Source organism: Malaclemys terrapin, chromosome 8 (assembly GCF_027887155.1).
Source record: "Malaclemys terrapin pileata isolate rMalTer1 chromosome 8, rMalTer1.hap1, whole genome shotgun sequence".
In the NCBI taxonomy this organism is placed as follows: Eukaryota; Metazoa; Chordata; order Testudines; family Emydidae; genus Malaclemys; species Malaclemys terrapin.
Genome location: NC_071512.1, coordinates 36,723,018 through 36,741,670, shown reverse-complemented (window position 1 = coordinate 36,741,670; position 18,653 = coordinate 36,723,018). Strand labels below are relative to the sequence as shown.

General features: G+C 43.8%; 1 protein-coding gene across 1 annotated transcript in view; it reads left to right on the top strand.

The window, feature by feature from the left end:
• Positions 1–18,319, top strand: part of PFDN1 (prefoldin subunit 1) — a 56,767-nt gene extending 38,448 nt beyond the window's left edge. Inside the window, exon 4 of the mRNA XM_054038588.1 lies at positions 18,026–18,319. Coding sequence (XP_053894563.1) covers positions 18,026–18,109 — 84 coding nt within the window. The 3' untranslated portion in view covers positions 18,110–18,319. The remainder of the gene's footprint in view (positions 1–18,025) is intronic.
• Positions 18,320–18,653: the final 334 nt, after the last annotated feature.

The window sequence follows — 18,653 nt, the reverse complement described above, 5'->3', positions numbered from 1 at the left end:
ACTAAACAGCCACCAGAAGGTAACAGTGTTGTATTATTACTGAGCTGGACCACATTTAATCATTATAATTCAGTTATAGTTTGAGCAACACTGGGAGCCCTGGTGTAGTGGAGATGCTGGTATTTTGAGCACCATGTCCTCCAGGGTTGTTAATGCTAATGGAGCAGAACTAGCGCTGCCATCAGTTTGTAATATGCCCATCATGTAGACAGGGCTGTACCGGTTTATGACATTACTGAATACAAGATTTGGCTGTTTGAACTCTTTGGGAAAATCTTGTATTGTTTCTAGACTTCCCCAAAGTCTGCTATTTATGATGGTGGTGTGGAAGGCTCCTGGACAGAATTCTGGCCCCCCAAGTTGTTAGGTTTTTAACTGAGCCTCTCCATGGCTTGATGAAGCCGGGACTTGTTTGGCCCTTAGGGGAGCTACCCTCTCCTAGCAGTACTAGGCTTGGCAGTCAAGGCTCTGTTACTTTGGCTTTAATGGCCTCATGTGATATTTGGAGTTCTCTGCATTGTATCTGAATGGTCAAATGCCTGGAGGGTTCAGGAAGTTGGAGATGGTGAAAGCTCTGTGTAACTTGTTCCATATGCCTGTGATGGCAGTTCCAAAGCTCTCAGCACAGTTCATCCAGCCAACAGGGTATGTCTTTGGCAATGGGGCTTGCTCTGAGCGCTTTACATTAACGCACGTTGCTAACTCTCAGTTGCTGTTACCAACATGGATGCAGGCTTCTATCCTGTGGATGCTCCACTTTGAAGTTTATTAGAAAAATTGGTAACAGAATTCTGTCCACCCATGAGACCTTTTAAAATTCTTCCATAGGAAAGTGTCTTGAAGCACATCTGAGGCACTGCTGGGCATCGACAGAAAGATTGCCAAATGCACAGATATGATCTCCCTGTTTTTATCTAATCTCTGCTCACCCCTTTTAGGGTTTACTCCTACATTTGTTTATACTGTGCATGGCAGCTACTGGAGGGAAGAGCCAAAACTCATCAGTCATCTGCTGCATGGATGGGGAGAGGATTGCACCACACTGGCTCCTTCCCTTTCATTGCTTTATTCTAAGGCTGTCAAGTGATTAAAAAAATTTATTGCCGTGTTAAGCAATAATAGAATACCATTTATTTAAATATTTTTGATGTTTTCTACATTTTCAAATATATTGATTTCAGTTACAACACAGAATACAAAGTGTACAGTGCTCACTTTATATTTATTTTTGATTACAAATATTTGCACTGTAAAAAACAATAGAAATAGTATTTTTCAATTCACCTAAAACAAATACTGTAGTGCAATCTCTTTATCATGAAAGTTAAACTTACAAATGTAGGATTAGGTACAAAAAAATTTAGGCCGAGTGCTGTATTCAAAAACAAAATAATGTAAAACTTTAGAGCCTTCAAGTCCAATCAGTCCTACTTCTTGTTCAGCCAATCGCTCAGACAAACAAGTTTGTTTACATTTCTGTAGCAGATAATACTGCCTGCTTCTTGTTTACAGTGTCACCTGAAAGTGAGAACAGGCGTTTGCATGGCACTGTTGTAGCTGACATCGCAAGATATTTACATGCCAGATGCGCCAAAGATTCATATGTCCCTTGATGCTTCAACTACCATTCCAGAGGACATGCGTCCATGCTGATAACGGGTTCTGCTCGATAACCATCCAACGCCGTGTGGACTGATGCATGTTCATTTTCATCATCTGAGTCAAATGCCACCAGCACGTTGATTTTCTTTTTTGGTGGTTTGGGTTCTGTAGTTTCCACATCAGAGTGTTGCTCTTTTAAGACTTCTGAAAGCATGCTCCACATCTCATCCCTCTCAGATTTTGGAAGGCACTTCACATTCTTAAAATCTTGGGTTGAGTGCTATAGCTATCTTTAGAAATTTCACATTGGTATCTTTGCATTTTGTCAAATTTGCAGTGAAAGTGTTCTTAAAATGAACAGCATGCTGGGTCATCATCCGAGCCTGCTATAACATGAAATATATGGCACAATGGGGGTAGAACAGAGCAGGAGACGTACAGTTCTCCCTCCCCCAAGGAGTTCAGTCACAAATTTAATTAACGCATTATTTTTTTAACGAGTGTCATCAGCATAGAAGCATGTCCTCTGGAATGATGGTCGAAGCATGAAGAGGCATATGAATCTTTAGTGCATCTGGCATGTAAATATCTTGCAATGCCATGCCAACGCCTGTTCTCACTTTTAGGTGACATTGTAATGAAGAAGCAGGCAGCATTATCTCCTGTAAATGTAAACAAACTTGTTTCTCTTAGTGATTGGCTGAACAGGAAGTAGGACTGAGTGGACTTGTAGGCTCTCAAGTTTTACATTGTCCATGTCTAGTTGGCAGCCGGTATCAAGCGGAATGCCCCAAGGGTCGGTCCTGGGGCTGATTTTGTTCAATATCTTCATTAATGATCTGATGGACTGCACTCTCAGCAAGTTTGCAGATGACACTAAACTGGGAGGAGTGGTAGATACGCTGGAGGGTAGGGATAGGATACAGAGGGACCTAGCCAAATTAGAGGATTGGGCCAAAAGAAATCTGATGAGGTTCAACAAGGACAAGTGCAGAGTCCTGCACTTAGGACGGAAGAATCCCATGCACTGCTACAGACTAGGTATCAAGTGGCTAGGCAGCAGTTCTGCAGAAAAGGACCTAGGAGTTACAGTGGACGAGAAGCTGGATATGAATCAACAGTGTGCCCTTGTTGCCAAGAAGGCTAACAGCATTTTGGGCTGTATAAGTAGGGGCATTGCCAGCAGATCGAGGGACGTGATCATTCCCCTCTATTCGACATTGGTGAGGCCTCACCTGAGGTACTGTGCCCAGTTTTGGTCTCCACACTACAAGAAGGATGTGGAAAAATTGGAAAAAGTCCAGCGGAGGGCAACAAAAATGATTAGGAGGCTGGAACACAGGACTTATGAGGAGAGGCTGAGGGAACTGGGATTGCTTAGTCTGCAGAAGAGAAGAACGAGGGGGGATTTGATAGCTGTTTTCAGCTACCTGAAAGGGGGTGCCAAAGAGGATGGCTCTAGACTGTTCTCAGTGGTAGCAGATGACAGAACAAGGAGTAATGGTTTCAAGTTGCAGTGGGGGAGGTTTAGGTTGGATATTAGGAAAAACTTTTTCACTAGGAGGGTGAAGCACTGGAATGGGTTATCTAGGAAGTGGTGGAATCTCCTTCCTTATTGGTTTTTAAGGTCAGGCTTGACAAAGCCCTGGCTGGGATGATTTAGTTGGGAATTGGTCCTGGTTTGAACAGGGGGTTGGACTAGATGACCTCCTGAGGTCCTTCCAACCCTGATAGTCTGATTCTATGTTTTTGAGTGTAGTTACATAACAAAAAAACTGCATTTGTAAGTTGCACTTTCAGGATAGAGATTGCACTACCATACTTGTATGAGGAATTGAAAAATACAATTTTTTTTATCATTTTTACAGTGCAAATATTTGTAATAAAAATAAGGGAACACTGTACACTTCTGTGTTGTAATTGAAATCAGTATATTTGAAAATGTAGAAAAAATCTAAAATATTTAATAAATTTCAATTGGTATTCATTCTATTGTTTAACAGTGCAATTAATCGCAATTAATTTTTTTGAGTTAATCGCATGAGTTAACTGCAATTAATCGACAGCCCTACTATGCAGTTCTATGCATATGGGGAGTGAAAGCCCCACAACCTGTTCCCAAAGGAAGCAGAGAAATGAGAGGATGGGTGCAGTTATATAAAGAAGCTTTTCCCCAGTGGTAACAACCTGCAGCTGTTCACCCACTACTCCCTGGTGCCACCTGCTAAGCCTCCACTGCTGCAGGATCTCCTTTGGAAGGGCAGCCCATTGCACATGTAGGGAGAGCTGCTGGCGTGAATCTACCCTGTATATAGTTGCTGGTTTTCAGGAAGAAAGTAGCTGAAGTATATTCTAGCACATAGATCAGGATCTTTAAAGTGGGGAGAGGGCATCCACATTCTAGTCTTCCATTTAAAAATGAAAAATACTCGGAGCATCTCCAAAAAAACCCTCCAAGCACAACAAAAAAACACAGCAACAACAACCCCACACCTGCTGCCCCTCGATGCTTTTTTGGCTTAAAAAAAACCTTTTTGTAGCCAGCTGGAGGATATGGAGTACCCTGAAACTAGAATGATCAAAGAACAAAAACATTCTTTTTACAGAGCATTTCTGTCATTTGGTTGCTGCTTTACAAATGTGGATTAATGTCAATTAGTGCTGTGAGAGATGGGACGAAGTTAATACTGCACTAATTTCTTTACTGCGTATGTACTCCAGTTTTTGACTCTGTCCAGGTAACAGCAGGAGCACAACAAGTGAGGTAGAGATAGATGGCTTTACCTGTGATCCATATAATGATGAGCAGTCTTACTGTATGATCACAGCCTTGCAACTGAAAGAGAATCAGCTGCTCTATAGTAATTATGATGCAGCCAGGAGGTCAGTTTCTATACCCTGCTGTGATGGGGTTGATGCATTAGATCACTTCTGGCCTGTAACACAGATGAAAAGTGTGTCTGGGCTTTTAAAATTGCCATCAAAGTATGGCTTATAGTAAGTGGTATGCAAGTAACAGGCTGCAAGGTATTAGACCTTAAACCTAACAGGGATAGAAAAAGGAGAATTAGATCATTTAAAAGAGGAGATTTCCAGCTTTCTAATAGGATCCGGCACTGGCTTAGCCCTGGGAGGTCGTGAGATCTAGACTTAAAATTTCAGCTATTTTATACATTTTAAATGTTTTTGGCCATTGTGAATTCAGTGGGACAACCAATATGTATACAATTACTTGTGTGTATGTCTTTGCAGGGTTAGGCCTTTAATTTGGAATAAACCTTCACAATAGTGATTTTTGTAAGGCCTGCAAGTTGTGCAGATAGCTACTTGATTATTATCACATTACTAATTCACTCAACCAGCCTTCAGTTGAGCTGTAAATGGTACAAAATAAACATGTAGGTTGGCCAGCAGGGGCTAAAGTTTCATGCAGTCAGAAGTTTGAAATTCCACCCCGTTTTGTATTTTCACTGTTGTGTTTTGTCTTTAGGACCTTTGATGTTTTTCCTGTCGTTATTTTTTTAGGTATATAAACATGTAGTAGATTTGAAACTAGGAAAATGATTGACATCGGTGTTGATAAATTAATTTAAAAATATTCTAATAGCTTATTGAAGGGATGGTCTCTGGTCAAATTTGTCCCAGAATTTAGATTTGTGTGAAAAATATACTTTATAATTGAAATGTTTCTATCATTCTTTAAAAATTACAACGGAAAAAGCTTTTAAAAACAATCACCTACCTCTGCACCTTCAGTTCTAGTGAAGGAGAACTAGAATGTGAAATAGGCTAGAAACAAAAAAGTCTGCTTCTAATTAGATATCTGTGTATGGAGTTAGGAGCCTAACTTTAGGTACCCAGGTTTGAAAATGTTGGTCACTTTGTTTTTAAATATGATTTTTAGCTTTGCAGGATCTCCTTAGAGGAAATGGTAGTACCCGAGGAGCAACTACCATTTCCTCTGATAGGACTGGACCTGTTTTTATGAATAAATTGAAAATGTCTTTTACACAACATTGGTAAGTTTCCAAATTACAAGAATGATTTTGTAACAGAGTATTAACACATTAAAAGGAGAGCTTGGAATTTATAGTGAAATGCTATCCAATGCAATGCCCAGAACTTCCTCAGGGCTCTCCCTTGCAAAGCATTACTCACATAGGTAATCCTTACTCATGGGACTAATATCTCTGCACTCACCTCTTAGTCACTGTGGCCCATCCAGCCACTCCTCATTGCCCCTTACTCTATGCAGTTTATTGCGGGGCTAATCTGTTTCCTCCCCCACCACCCACGCCCCAGGTGGGAACAGGAAATAATTGTTTATATTGCCTAGAAGCCTTACCTGTGCCCAGAACTGACCAAGCTTTTAGTCAGCATTGTTAAACCACACCTCAGTTTTCAGGAATTCGAGGGTGTTGCCATAACTGCCTCTTGGCACATGCCTTCCCTCTCTCTCTTTACTATGCCTGAAGTTATAAATTAATTGTTAGTCTACACTTAAAATGCTACAGTAGTGCTGCACTGTAGACACTCACTGCAGTGAGAGGAAGGGTTCTCGTGTCACTGTAGTTAATTCACTTCCCCAAGAGGTGGTAACTAAGTGGAAGAAGTCTGGCCATCGACCTACCACGGTCTGTACCAGGGGTTAGGTCAGCATAGCTACATCTTTCAGTGGTATGGATTTATCACACCCTGAGAGACTTAGTTATGCCAAACTTTTTATGGTAGATCAACCCTAAGTAACAGTATGAATGTCTGGCCACTTCTCTTTATATATCTGTAAGGCAAACAGAAGTTCAGCAGGGTCTGAGTTAGGAAGAATGGATATTTCTTATTGGCCTCTGATTTTTTAAAAAAAACATTTGGGCTTTGAAATCTTGGAAAATAATTATTAAAAAAGGTTTTATTTGACACTGAATGTGAGGGCAGAGCTGAAAAGCAGGGAAAGTACAATACAAATATTTGCAAAAAAAACTTTTCTCTCTAAAAAGGTCATTCTGACAGGAAGTGTTCTGATTGCATTACTGGCTTTAGCAGTAATAATATATTAGGATCCAAAGTGTGGAACTGAGGAACTTACTACATTTTTCAGGACTCTGTTTTGTAAAGGAGTTTTGCATAGAAAATATTCAAGCAAAAATTCAGATGACAAGGTGGGATTTTCAGAAGCACTCAGCATTTGTCCTAACTCTCTGCTCAGTAGTTAACAGGAGCAGATCTACGCCAATGTTGAGGGCTTTTGAAAATCCCAGCCTAAAGATTGAGTTTTGCAAAGAGGTTTAGTTTAACCAGTAATCGATCTGCTGAGTCCAGAGAGAGTACATTTCTGCAGCCACACATTGACACTGCACAGGCCAGTTTTCTCAGGTTGTAATTCATGTCAGGTTGTGGTGCAGAAGTTCTGTGGAATAGTTGTCATACAGTTGAGGAACGCTTCATTTACACCCTCAAACACCTCTAATTTAAATTTTGTAGTTCAGATGAAATGATAGTTGTGTGCAATGGGGCAGTGCCTATCGACAGGCATGATTTATGTTTCACAATAATTCCTCTTATGGTACTGGTATTATGTGTTGCCACTATCTAACCATGGATGGTGTCTGATACTTTCCTGCAAAGTGGGCAAATCCAGTTGGATTCTCCTCTGTCTGCTGTTCTGCCTTGAGCAGACTCTAGTGGAATTTCCTGAAATTAATCTCCTGCTTGGGAAGACTCATTGCGAACAAGTCAGACTGTTCATCAGTTGCAGTAAGGTATAAATCTTAGAGTATCCCTGGGGTTCTAGTCAACATGAGATGGCCCAGGGCTCATTAAACTGGTGTATGCCCATACAGCTGCTCAGAAAAGAGTCCATTAATTGCTATGTTCTGAATTTCACCAAGACATACCTGTAGCAGCAAATGCCCAGTCTAGCATTTAGATGGCTAATTAGATTTCACTCTGGCCAAGTGACAAAATGACAGAGCACTTCAGACCTGGAAAAGAAATGGCTAAGGGGAGTTAGGATTGAGGTCTATAAAATCATGACTGGTGTAGAGAAAATAGATAAGGAAGTGTTGTTTATTACTTCTCATAAGACGAGAACTAGGGGTCACCAAATAAAATTAATAGGCAGCAGGTTTAAAACAAATAAAAGGAAGTATTTCTTCACACAACGCACAGTCAACCTCTGGAACTCCTTGCCAGAGAGTGTTGTGAAGGCCAAGACCATAACAGGGTTAAAAAAAAACTAGATAAATTCATGGAGGATAGGTCCATCAATGGCTATTAGCCAGGATGGGCAGGAATGGTGTCCCTAGCCTCTGTTTGCCAGAAGCTGGGAATGAGTGATGGGATGGATCACTTGATGATTACCTGTTCTGTTCATTCCCTCTGGGACACCTGGCACTGGCCACTGTCAGAAGATAGGATACTGGGCTAGATGGACCTTTGGTCTGACCCAGTAGGGCCATTCTTATGTCCTTTTCAAAGACCATGGGTAGGCACAAATTTTAGACTTTGTTACCAATCTTTTTGAAGACAGCAAAATCTCCTTCCCTCCAGCCTGCGCTTTATAGACAATTTCAACCATACTGATGTTGGCCGAAGCCCTGTAGGGTTGGGGGAAATGTTTCTCCAGATGAGTGTGTATACCCAACTATATCTCGGGATCTGATCACTTTCCCAAAGAGTGTTCCCACACAGACCCTGAGGAATGTAAAAAATGACACATGTTAACTTTAGAGATACAGAAACTCTTGGCCAAAAAGTTTATAGAGACCATGTCACAAGATGAGTTACATCAGGGGTGCTATTTGAGGCATTGTGTTATGTCCAAAGACTTCAGAGACTTCCTCAAGGAAAGGCTTCTGATTGTGAGAATAAAATACTGGCAACAGGCAGGCTGACTCTCCAGAATGTGATATAATGCTTGGGAAAAGGCATTGGGGAAGAGCATCCTCAGGAAAGAAAGCTGCCAGCTTGCTTCAGACCCGTCATTTAGGGTTTGTATGAACAAGGGTTTACAAAGCCTAACATTAGGCAGAAAGTTTCCATGACTGACTTTTAAATTTCCATGAAGAGCTTTTTGTTTGGATTTAAACATTCCCTTTCAGTATTTGTGGCCCACAGATTGAAATATTGTGCTAAGGCATGAGAACCAGAGGTCGAAACTGGCTACTCTGGGTTTTCATTGTCCAAACAGAGAGAGAAGCGCAACGCAAACATCAAAAATGGTGAAAAATAAATTATAAACAATTATTTGATAAGACTGTCTTTAAATCCTATGCATAATCTAGAGTTCTGCCTTTCGCAGCCTGATACACTCTGCTCTCCATGATGAAATACTGGCTTTCTAATGGAAGAAGAAGATGTGCCACAATAGTTTGGTGCCCAGCAGACACGTCAGTGGCAAATCCTCTCCTGAGAACAAAATTTGGGATTCCCCATAGTTATGCAAAATCCAACCAAAAGCCATCTCAATGTAGGGCCAGTATCTAAGCCACAAGGCTGTAGGAAATATATTGCTTTAGTCTTCTAAAACTAGTCAGTGAGGGGTCTGAGTCAGTTTTTTTTCCCCTCTGTGGAATGCTTGCATGCTACCTCTTTAACCTATTAAGAATGTATGGCTTTGATGTGTCATGCTGCATATCTGTTTCGGAATGGCACCAGTTCAATGATTCTTATTAGGAGATGGTATCATAAAAACTTAAGGGAGGAATATCCACTGCACTGAACTCCAATGTACCTGAACCATGCAGGAAACTCGTTCCTGGATTGCCAAAGAGAGAGTCTATGCTAATCACAGCTCTTGCCCTCTTGAGGGAGTATCAGCTGTAGCAACTTCTGCATTAAATAGAATACAGTTCTGCAGCTGCTGATGAAACCAAATAGGATTGCTTAGATCAGAAAACAAGGTGGTAGCATGCTACCCGAATAGGGGTTTGAAACACAAGGTCACCTCTTAGGAGTAGACACATGAGGTTAGGGTGTGATGTTAGGTATTTAAAACATCCTTCTTATTGTACTGTTGACAAGACACAAACCAGAGCACCAAAGCAGCCTCTTAAATGAACTGTAATAGTAAGTACCAGGAGAGAGTTAGCGTTCGTGGGACACAGCCTGACTTGCATAACCTCAAAACAAGGAGGAAGAGTCAAGTTCATGTTCCCAATAACTGAAGCTAAGGACTGTTACACCCTCCTATCAGGGAAAGGCATAGAGGAAGACTGACTAATTCCTTTTCTTCCACTAAATCACTGGTTTAAATGTGGCCTAGGTAAATTGTGGCTTTTATCATCTGATGCCTGATCAGTGTCCACTGTGAATTCAGTTTGTGGCCTGTCTACTTTAGAAGGGAAGCCAGATCTTGATGCCAGAGAAGTTAATGTGAACTCTCTGTATGACAAGGATGCATAAACTGCCAGTACTATTTTTGGCTGCATCTCTGATCACGTGGGAGGTGCCAGTTCTACTCGACAGAACCCTAGTGAAATCCCATCCGGCTCCTCAGCTGGACAATAATTAAGACTATACCACATGCCGGAGGAGTGTAACATCAGGTCACTCCTCCATATTTGGAAGTCCTTTAAATATCAGTGCCATAAAAACTCATTTCTGAAATCCATTTCCTTGCAAACGCAGCCCAGTAAGCGCTGGAAACAGATGCACTGGAATCCTTGGTAATTTTGAGTGCTGGATGATTCACTTATATGACAAACAATTTAAACTTATTTACTGGTATTGCTGAGTGTTGCAGTTTGGCAGTGAGCAGTTAAGAAACTACCTGCAGTAGCCTGCGCTGAATAAGCTTCAGTAAAACTACAAAGATCTATGTTGGTAGCAGAGTCCTGACTGATCAATCTATACATAGTACACTAAATGAGGAGTCATTTGCACTCACTGACTGGGGCAAGGGAGAGCCTTTCCGAAAGGGACCATCCCTCTGTTACAGACATAGACATCAGCTGGCAACCCAACCTTTTCATGCTACTTAATCCCTTATTCTCCCCCCTCCTGCTTTCCACAGCAGCAACTGAGCCCTAGTCTACACTTAACATTTAGATCAACCTAGTAAAGCCGAACTTGCCCCCAGTATAGAGGCAGCTACGTACGCAAGATAATTCTACTGTTGACCTAGCTACTGCTGGTCGGGGAGGTGGATGGATGGAAAAAACCCTTCCATTGATGTAGGAAGCATCTACGCTATGGTGCTATGGTGGCATAGCTGCAACTGTGCCACTGTAGTGCTTGTAGTGTAGACATGCCCATAATTGTTTGTACCTGCATTCTGATGTCACTGGTGCTGGTAATGCATTGTCTTCTGCATGTGATGTAAAACTGAGGCCTTGATCAGTTGTGCTAATCAGGGTTGGGATTTTCAAAAGTGTCTAAGGGAGTTAGGCCATGGAAATTCAGCAGGAATGGGGCTCCACCCCCCTCAGCCTTCTATGAGAATCCCAGCCCATGACCTCTTGGCTCTTTAGAAAAGGGACAATGTTACTGTCCTTCCAGTTTGGGAAATTCTATTCTGCGGACGCTAAAGCCCCTGGCAGTTTCAGTTGGATAGGGTATTTTCCATTTGCTGCTCTGAGAGGTAATATTACTGAGCCATGTTGTGCAGCCATCTCTGAGGTAGAACACAGCAGCTGTATTTCCAGTACTGAGAACTTGATTACCAAGTGTAGGCCCTCGTCCTGCAATTGGTATCACATAAGTGCCCTGCTGTGCTTCCCCAGATTGCTCTGAAGTCAGTGAGGCTCTGCGTGAGCATGCCGGTGCGCAAGCGAGCTGTCAGTTCCAGGATTGGGGCCAGGGAGGTGTGTTGAGGTTAAAAACACTGGAACTAAAGTAAATGCTCAGTTGGGGAGGAGACTTTGGCAAAGTGTCTGTCTGATTTTCTTATGAATACAAATGCATAAATTGACTGACTTCCACATATGTGTTTGTGCACGTGGGGTGGAATGCAGCTGTAACTCTCTATATTAGAGGTTTCAGAGTAGCAGCCGTGTTAGTCTGTATCCGCTGTGACAAAGTTCCTCCTCTATCTTGGTGGGTCCTGTGCTTATTGGCGGATTTTCTTGCCTCAGAGATTCACCATGTGGGTTGGGGAACAGCCCAGAAACCTTCCCCTTTGGAAGAAAACCCACACTCCAGGTCAATTGAGAGGTTTGGGGGGAACCCGGGCCCGCCCTCTACTCCGGGTTCCAGCCCAGGGCCCTGTGGACTGCAGCTGTCTATAGTGCCTCCTGTAACAGCTGCATGACAGCTACAACTCCCTGGGGTACTTCCCCATGGCCTCCTCCAAACACCTTCCTTATTTTCACCACAGGACCTTCCTCCTGGTATCTGATAACGCTTGTGCTCCTCAGTCCTCCAGCAGCACACCCTCTCACTCTCAGCTTCTTGCGCCTCTTGCTCCCAGCAACTCACACTCGCACCACAAACTGAAGTGAGCTCCTTTTTAAAACCCAGGTGCCCTGATTAGCCTGCCTTAATTGATTCTAGCAGCTTCTTAATTGGCTCCAGGTGTCCTAATTAGCCTGCCTGTCTTAACTGGTTCTAGCAAGTTCCTGATTACTCTAGTGCAGCCCCTTCTCTGGTCACTCAGGGAACAGAAAACTACTCATCCAGTGACCAGTATATTTGCCCTCTGCCAGACTCCTGTACCCCACTGGTCTGGGTCTGTCACACCGCAAAAAGAACAGGAGTACTTGTGGCACCTTAAAGACTAACAAATTTATTTGAGCATAGCCCACAAAAGCTTATGCTCAGATAAATTTGTTAGTCTCTAAGGTGCCACAGGTACTCCTGTTCTTTATATTAGAGGTTTTCGTTAACTGTACTTGCTTTTTAAAGAGCAGCGAAGAAAAACGTTTACAAATAAATGTATCACTTTAACTGGTGGCAGCAGATAGCAGGAAACTCAAGTGAAGAACTGGACTATGAATTTTAAAACCTGCAACCACACTCTGGTACATCCTACAGAAAGATCAGTTGGTGGTCAGTTAAAAGGGCAATGAAAAGCTCATCAGCATGCAAATGAAATATGACTGGACCACTGGGGAGCACGTAATAATAATGGGTGTGTTGTCGCAAGAGGTCAATAGAGTTTCTGATAATACTAACAGTTAATGATTCACTTATTGCTACCACCTAGGTCCAATCAAATGTGGTCATGTCAGCAGAGTAGGCCTTAAACATGACTTAAAACTGTATTTAAAACTTACCAGGTGGGTTTTTAAAACTGATCTGACCAGGCAAACTGTTTTTCAGATCAGCTTGCGTAACACTCTGCTGCTGTCCCCAGCGAAGACAAGACCAGAGAGTCACATCGAGTTCCCGTCTAGGCCCTAGTAATTAGGGGATGAGGAGGGGTTTACACACAAGTTCCTGATACTGCTCCTGGATTACTTAAACAGAAACCAGCCTGCAGTTCTGAGAGGGAAGGACACCTCGATTTCCCTTTGCAATGAAAATGTAGCAATAGTCTATTTCACACTCTTCCTTAGAGCTTGGCCCTTAGTCAGAATGTAATGAGCCAGCTGTAGCCCTGGCTCTTCGGGCTGCTCACCAGTGGCGGTATCTGTAAGGTTACCTTCTTTGGGTTGAGCTTTTAGTGCTTCACTTCTTCCTCTGCTGGTGATAGCACATTGTAGAGAGAACAGGAGTACTTGTGGCACCTTAGAGACTAACAGATTTATTTGAGCATAAGCTTTCCTGGGCTACAGCCCACTTCATCGGATGCATAGAATGGAACACACAGAAGATATTTATACATACAGAGAACATGAAAAGGTGGGAGTAGCCATACCAACTGTGTGTTCCATTCTATGCATCTGACGAAGTGGGCTGTAGCCCACGAAAGCTTATGCTCAAATAAATTTGTAAGTCTCTAAGGTGCCACAAATACTCCTGTTCTTTTTGCGGATACAGACTAACACAGCTGCTACTCTGAAACCTGTCACATTGTAGAGCTGTTTCAGGACATATTTGGCTCCCTCTTTTCCCCAGCCTTCTCCCTCTCCCTTTACCTGCAGCAGAGGCCTTCACCTGGCCTGGATCCTCCTTTGCTGGGCCTCTGCTGCTCCATTGCTGGCATTGCCAACTTGAAGGCTTCTTGGAGCCCATTGGGTGCCCAGTGTCACCCTCTCTGTGAGAGCACAGACCTCGTGCAGAGGACTGACCTGTGCTAGGACATCCTTGTGTTGGAAAGAAACCAAGGCACTTTGGGACTGAGTAGGGACGGGTGGCAGACCCTCTAAGCTGTGAGACTGGATCCTAAGGGGGTGGGAACACAGCTAAAGGACGTTCAACCCCCCCAGCAGCTCTTGCCTGAATCCTGAGCTCCCAGGACCTTAGAGTTGATCTGATCTGAGCAAGGGGTGGCTCTTTGGCATTCAGCTCCACCTCCAGTGCTCTGCCATACACCAGCAGGAGACCACACTCTGCCAGTGGAGAAAAGGCCGGAGTGGGGAGTGTAGAGGATTATTTGAAGAAACGTGTCTTACCATCAACACCCAGAGTATGAATGCTCCAGTGATGTGTCAGGCAGGATTAGTGTGCCTAGTACTTTTACTCATCGGATGCAAGGCCTAAAGGTTTTTTAGCTGGGTTTCCTCCCAATGGAAGTTTGGAATCCCATTGAGTGTATAAAGACAGACTGATGGTGGTAACGATCAGTTGTGTCGTAATTAAATCAGTTCTTTCATGACAGCAGTAGAAATGATACAACCCCTCTGTTTCCTCGCTTTGCATCTGTTGAGGGCAGGTTTTTAAAACGAAATTTTGTCATACGAAATTTGCCTTGAGGACAAACAGTCGGGGATTTCATAAGCTACCGGCTAACAAAACATTTGATTAGCAAGTAACTTCCTAGGGGTGGATAGTGTTAGAGTTAAAGCCAGCCACATCCACCTTTGTTTGGCAGCATGACTACAGGAGATGCCAGAGTTCTAATCACAGCTCTAACACACACTGCTTCCGTGACCATGGGCTGATCACATAACTCTTCCGCTTCAGTTTCCACATTCATACAAATACCTCAAAGGGTTGTGAGAACGGCGTGCTGTGCTCTACAGACTTCAGTGCTACACAAGTGTAAAGTATTAGTATAGCTATTTATTGGGTTCCCTCATTAAACTGAAAAGCTGCTGCAGTGGGCAGAGGGAAAGCCAGACACTCCTGATGTCATTGCTGGGATTGACTTGGGAGAGAGGACTGGGCACTTGTTCTCCATCCAGATCGTCTGACTACTGCTAACTGTCCTGAGTAGTTTGCAGACCTGTAATTGTACTAAACAGTTTAATTAAACCAAAACTCCAGCTGTAGTTAGTGGTAGGCTTTTCAGTCGAACATGCCTTGGATGGAATCTGGCTGGAAGAGTGCAGACACAAGGTGATGTTGGCAGGATTCTATCACAGTACCACATTCTAATGACTTTTCCTGCTGCATTAGAGCTCCCAGTCCCGCCGTGTCTTGGCAAAGCCTGACAGGAGACTGTCTGGTCTGGAGCTTTAACCTGGAATTTCCTGCCTTTTGTCGGCTTGTCCCAGCCTGTGTGTGTGTGAGCCCTCTGTGTTTCTTTTGGGGGGAGTTCACCTCTAAACCTGTTCCAGAAAGCACTTAGGGTATGTCTCCATTGCAGTGTAAGCCCAGGGTGAGTGGGACTTGAGTCAGCTGACCTGTGTTAGGGAACCCTGGACTTGACTCTCCTATATTGTATTTTAACCCTGTGTTAAGACTTTTTTCTAATCTGTGCTTGAACCTACGGCTCTGATGTCCACACTGCACTGTGCAGAGCCTTGTCAGAATAACCTTATCCCAGAGTCCCTAGTGGCGCTGCCTCCCCCCCGTCCCCCATGTGGCTGCTCTAGCCCTAGGACTGTGGTGCACTGTGGGATAACTTTACTGCCTGCCTGCATGTTACCAGGAAGCAGCTCACTTTGCAAAAGGTTTGATCGGTTTGCTTTCCGTAGCAAACCCAGGAGGCTCTCTGATAGCGTGCTTGCAGATTGGTGATCAGAAGAGAATGGGTTAATACTGACATGAGCTGCTGCTGTTTGCAATGCGGGGTGGTTTTCATTTTCAATAGAGTGGATTTCAGATTGATGGGCTAGAGAGGACTGAGGAAGTTGTATCATGGAACTGTGGGATACTATTGGCTGACTACTAGGACCTTAGGACTGGTCTACACTTGGGTGGGGGGCGGGGAGAATCGATCCAAAATACGCAACTTCAGCTATGCGAATAGCATAGCTGAAGTCGAAGTATCTTGGATCGAATTACCTGGGGTCCACACACGGCGCGGGATCGACGGCCGCGGCTCCTCCGTCGACTGTGCTACCGCCGCTTGCTCTGGAGGAGTTCCGGAGTTGACGGTGAGCATGTTCGGGGATCGATATATCGCGTCTTAACGAGACGCGATATATTGATCCCGGATAAATCGATTGCTACCCGCCGATACGGCGGGTAGTGAAGACGTACCCTTAGACGCTGTCCTGCTTGACTTCTCTGCAAAGGCTTGGACCCAACTTGAGCTCAGACTCTCCAGCCCTGCAGAGCCCTGGAACCCTGAGGTAGCGCAGTTGCAGTGTAGACGCAAGGGGGGCTAGGCTTGAGCTCCAGCTCAAGCACAGGTTTACATTGCAGTGTAGGCCTACCCTTGGTAGCTACACTCCATTGACCAGCTGCTTAGTGGGATTTTTTTTTTCCTTTTAGCCAGGAGCCCCAAACTTTGCAACGCTGTTGGTTGTCCCTGTGGCTTGATTCTATGAGGTGCTGAGCTCCAGCTCCCATTGGCTGCAGTGGGGTTTGGCATCTTGCAGAATTGGGCCCCTAACTTGCATTTAGTGGAGCTGACCCTGCAAGCCCTTACTCAGGTGGCCTCATCGGGCTCCTTGCCTGAGTAAAGACTTCTGAGGTGAGGCCCAGGCTGTTAGAATTTACATGTAATAATAAATGCAAATGCATACAGCATGGAAGTGCTGGTATTGAGGTCTTCCTTGGAAACTGACTAGAATTGGAGCTTCCCAGGCCATTATGGAGTCGTCTCTGGCTTATCAGTCAGCTCTGTCTATGGGCTGCCCCTGCAATATAGATGTTCTTAATGTAGTCCTGAGAGGCCGTAATCAGGATCAGGGCCCTGGTGTGGTAGGTTCTGTATAGACACAAAGGTAGGTGCAGCCTCTGCCCTGCAGAGCTTACAGTCTGTTTCGGAGGCAATATAGTGAACTGAAGGTGCTCACAGGCCATTTTTTTTGTCTGTCACCTAGGTGGACCCCTAATTCTGAATGGGTAGAGCATGGGAGGCAGCTCTGAATGGAGACCAAGACAGCTATTGACGCCTGTCACTGTTGGGTTTTAAAACAGAATTTACAATTATCAAAGTGTTACATTCCTGACCGGTGTCCTCAGAGTTCATGGTTCATTCCTCTGGAAGTCAAGGTCCTTGGGAGCCTCCCTGAAGAGAATTTGGATCTAGAGTTCTGCCTCTAGTACTTAGATCTTGGTCCACTCCAACAAGAATGCTTTCTGTGGCTCTGGAGTCTGCTGGAGATGTGCCAGTGGTGTCTGCTGGTTCGAAACTCAGAGAGAATAGTCAGAAGAAGTGACTCCAGTCCTCTAGGGTTACCCAGACGAGTAGGAAAAAATGCTACTGGCTGAATTCCTATTTCTGGGATACAGTTTCTGTCCATTTCCCTGCCAAGTTTAGCCTAATTCAGGATGATTTTTTTTTAAAAAGTCTCTTTTCTGATTGCTAGGGAGTTTTAGAACATGCATCTCAAAGAAAGGGGATAAAAGGTGATCCAATTTGTGAAAACTTGACTGGGCCAGAAGAGGATTTTATAGATGTTCCAGTATTACCTGAGTGTTAATAGGTTATTTTATGGGCCTTGTGGGTTTTTGTCAGTTGATTCTTTAGATGTGAGTACATAAATACAGAGGTACTTTTTCTTTTCCTTGTTATTTTCCTTTGTTTCATGCTCAGGATGTTAAGTTTATGTATCTGTTTAACTTTATTGCAGTTGTCAATCTCTTCTCACTGCTTTGTTACTGATGTAATGACAATTGTGACTATCATGTCTGTAAAGGAATGAAATACACGTTTTCCATGTTAATATGACAGTACCAAAAATATATCTAATAAAGATTAAAACTATTCAAATATAACCCTCAACAGCCCTAGTGTATGAACCAGTATATGCTGGGACCTTTTATTCACTAAAAATCACTCGTGATTTGCATGGAGCCCAAATGACTCCCCACCCCCACCCCACCACGCATTGTCTATGGTGATATGAATGTTGATTCCATTCTGTAGGGTTCACTCCTAGCACTATAACTTATCATAGGAAAGAACAGATTCAGCTGCTGCTCTGAAACAGAGCATCGGGTGAGGGTGATATGGCTGTTGAGTCTGTTCTGGTTTTGTACCTTGCAGCAGAGGAAGTCGTACCTGGAGCGGAGTGTAAAGGACGCTGAAGATAACATCCGAGAAATGTTGATGGCCCGAAGAGCACAGTAGGGGCGTGGCTCCCACATGCCTCAGCCGAGTCGGTCCATTTCGCTGGTGCCCACACTGATTAGCTAGAACCAGGATGTTTTCTAGAGATGATGACCTGCCTCTCTGTTTGCTGCCGCCTGCTGGTGGGAGGAGTTTGTGTTTGAATGTGTTGGATGTTGTGTCTCATCCTTTCTGTATTTGAATGTTGTAATAAACTCTTCTTGAAAAGACTGTTGTGTTAACCAGCTCCTGTGTCTAGCAGACTAGCTTGGATTTTATACCAGTTGCATTCATACTGTTGGCTTTTCAGTGGAGGAAACCCTGTGCTGCTTCGGGTATCGTACTTTTTTCTCAGAGTGGGCCAGATTTTAATAGTCCAGAACCCTATCAGGCCCAGATTTCCCAAAGCACTCAGCACCCAGCAGTTCCTGTTATGATACTTCGGGCTGGATGTTCGAGAGTTCAGCACTACCCAGTGTGCACCCAGCATGCTGAGCTCACTGGAAAATCTGGCCCATATACCTGATTTAAGGCCCAGTGTAGCAAATGGTTACTCCCAAGCCTA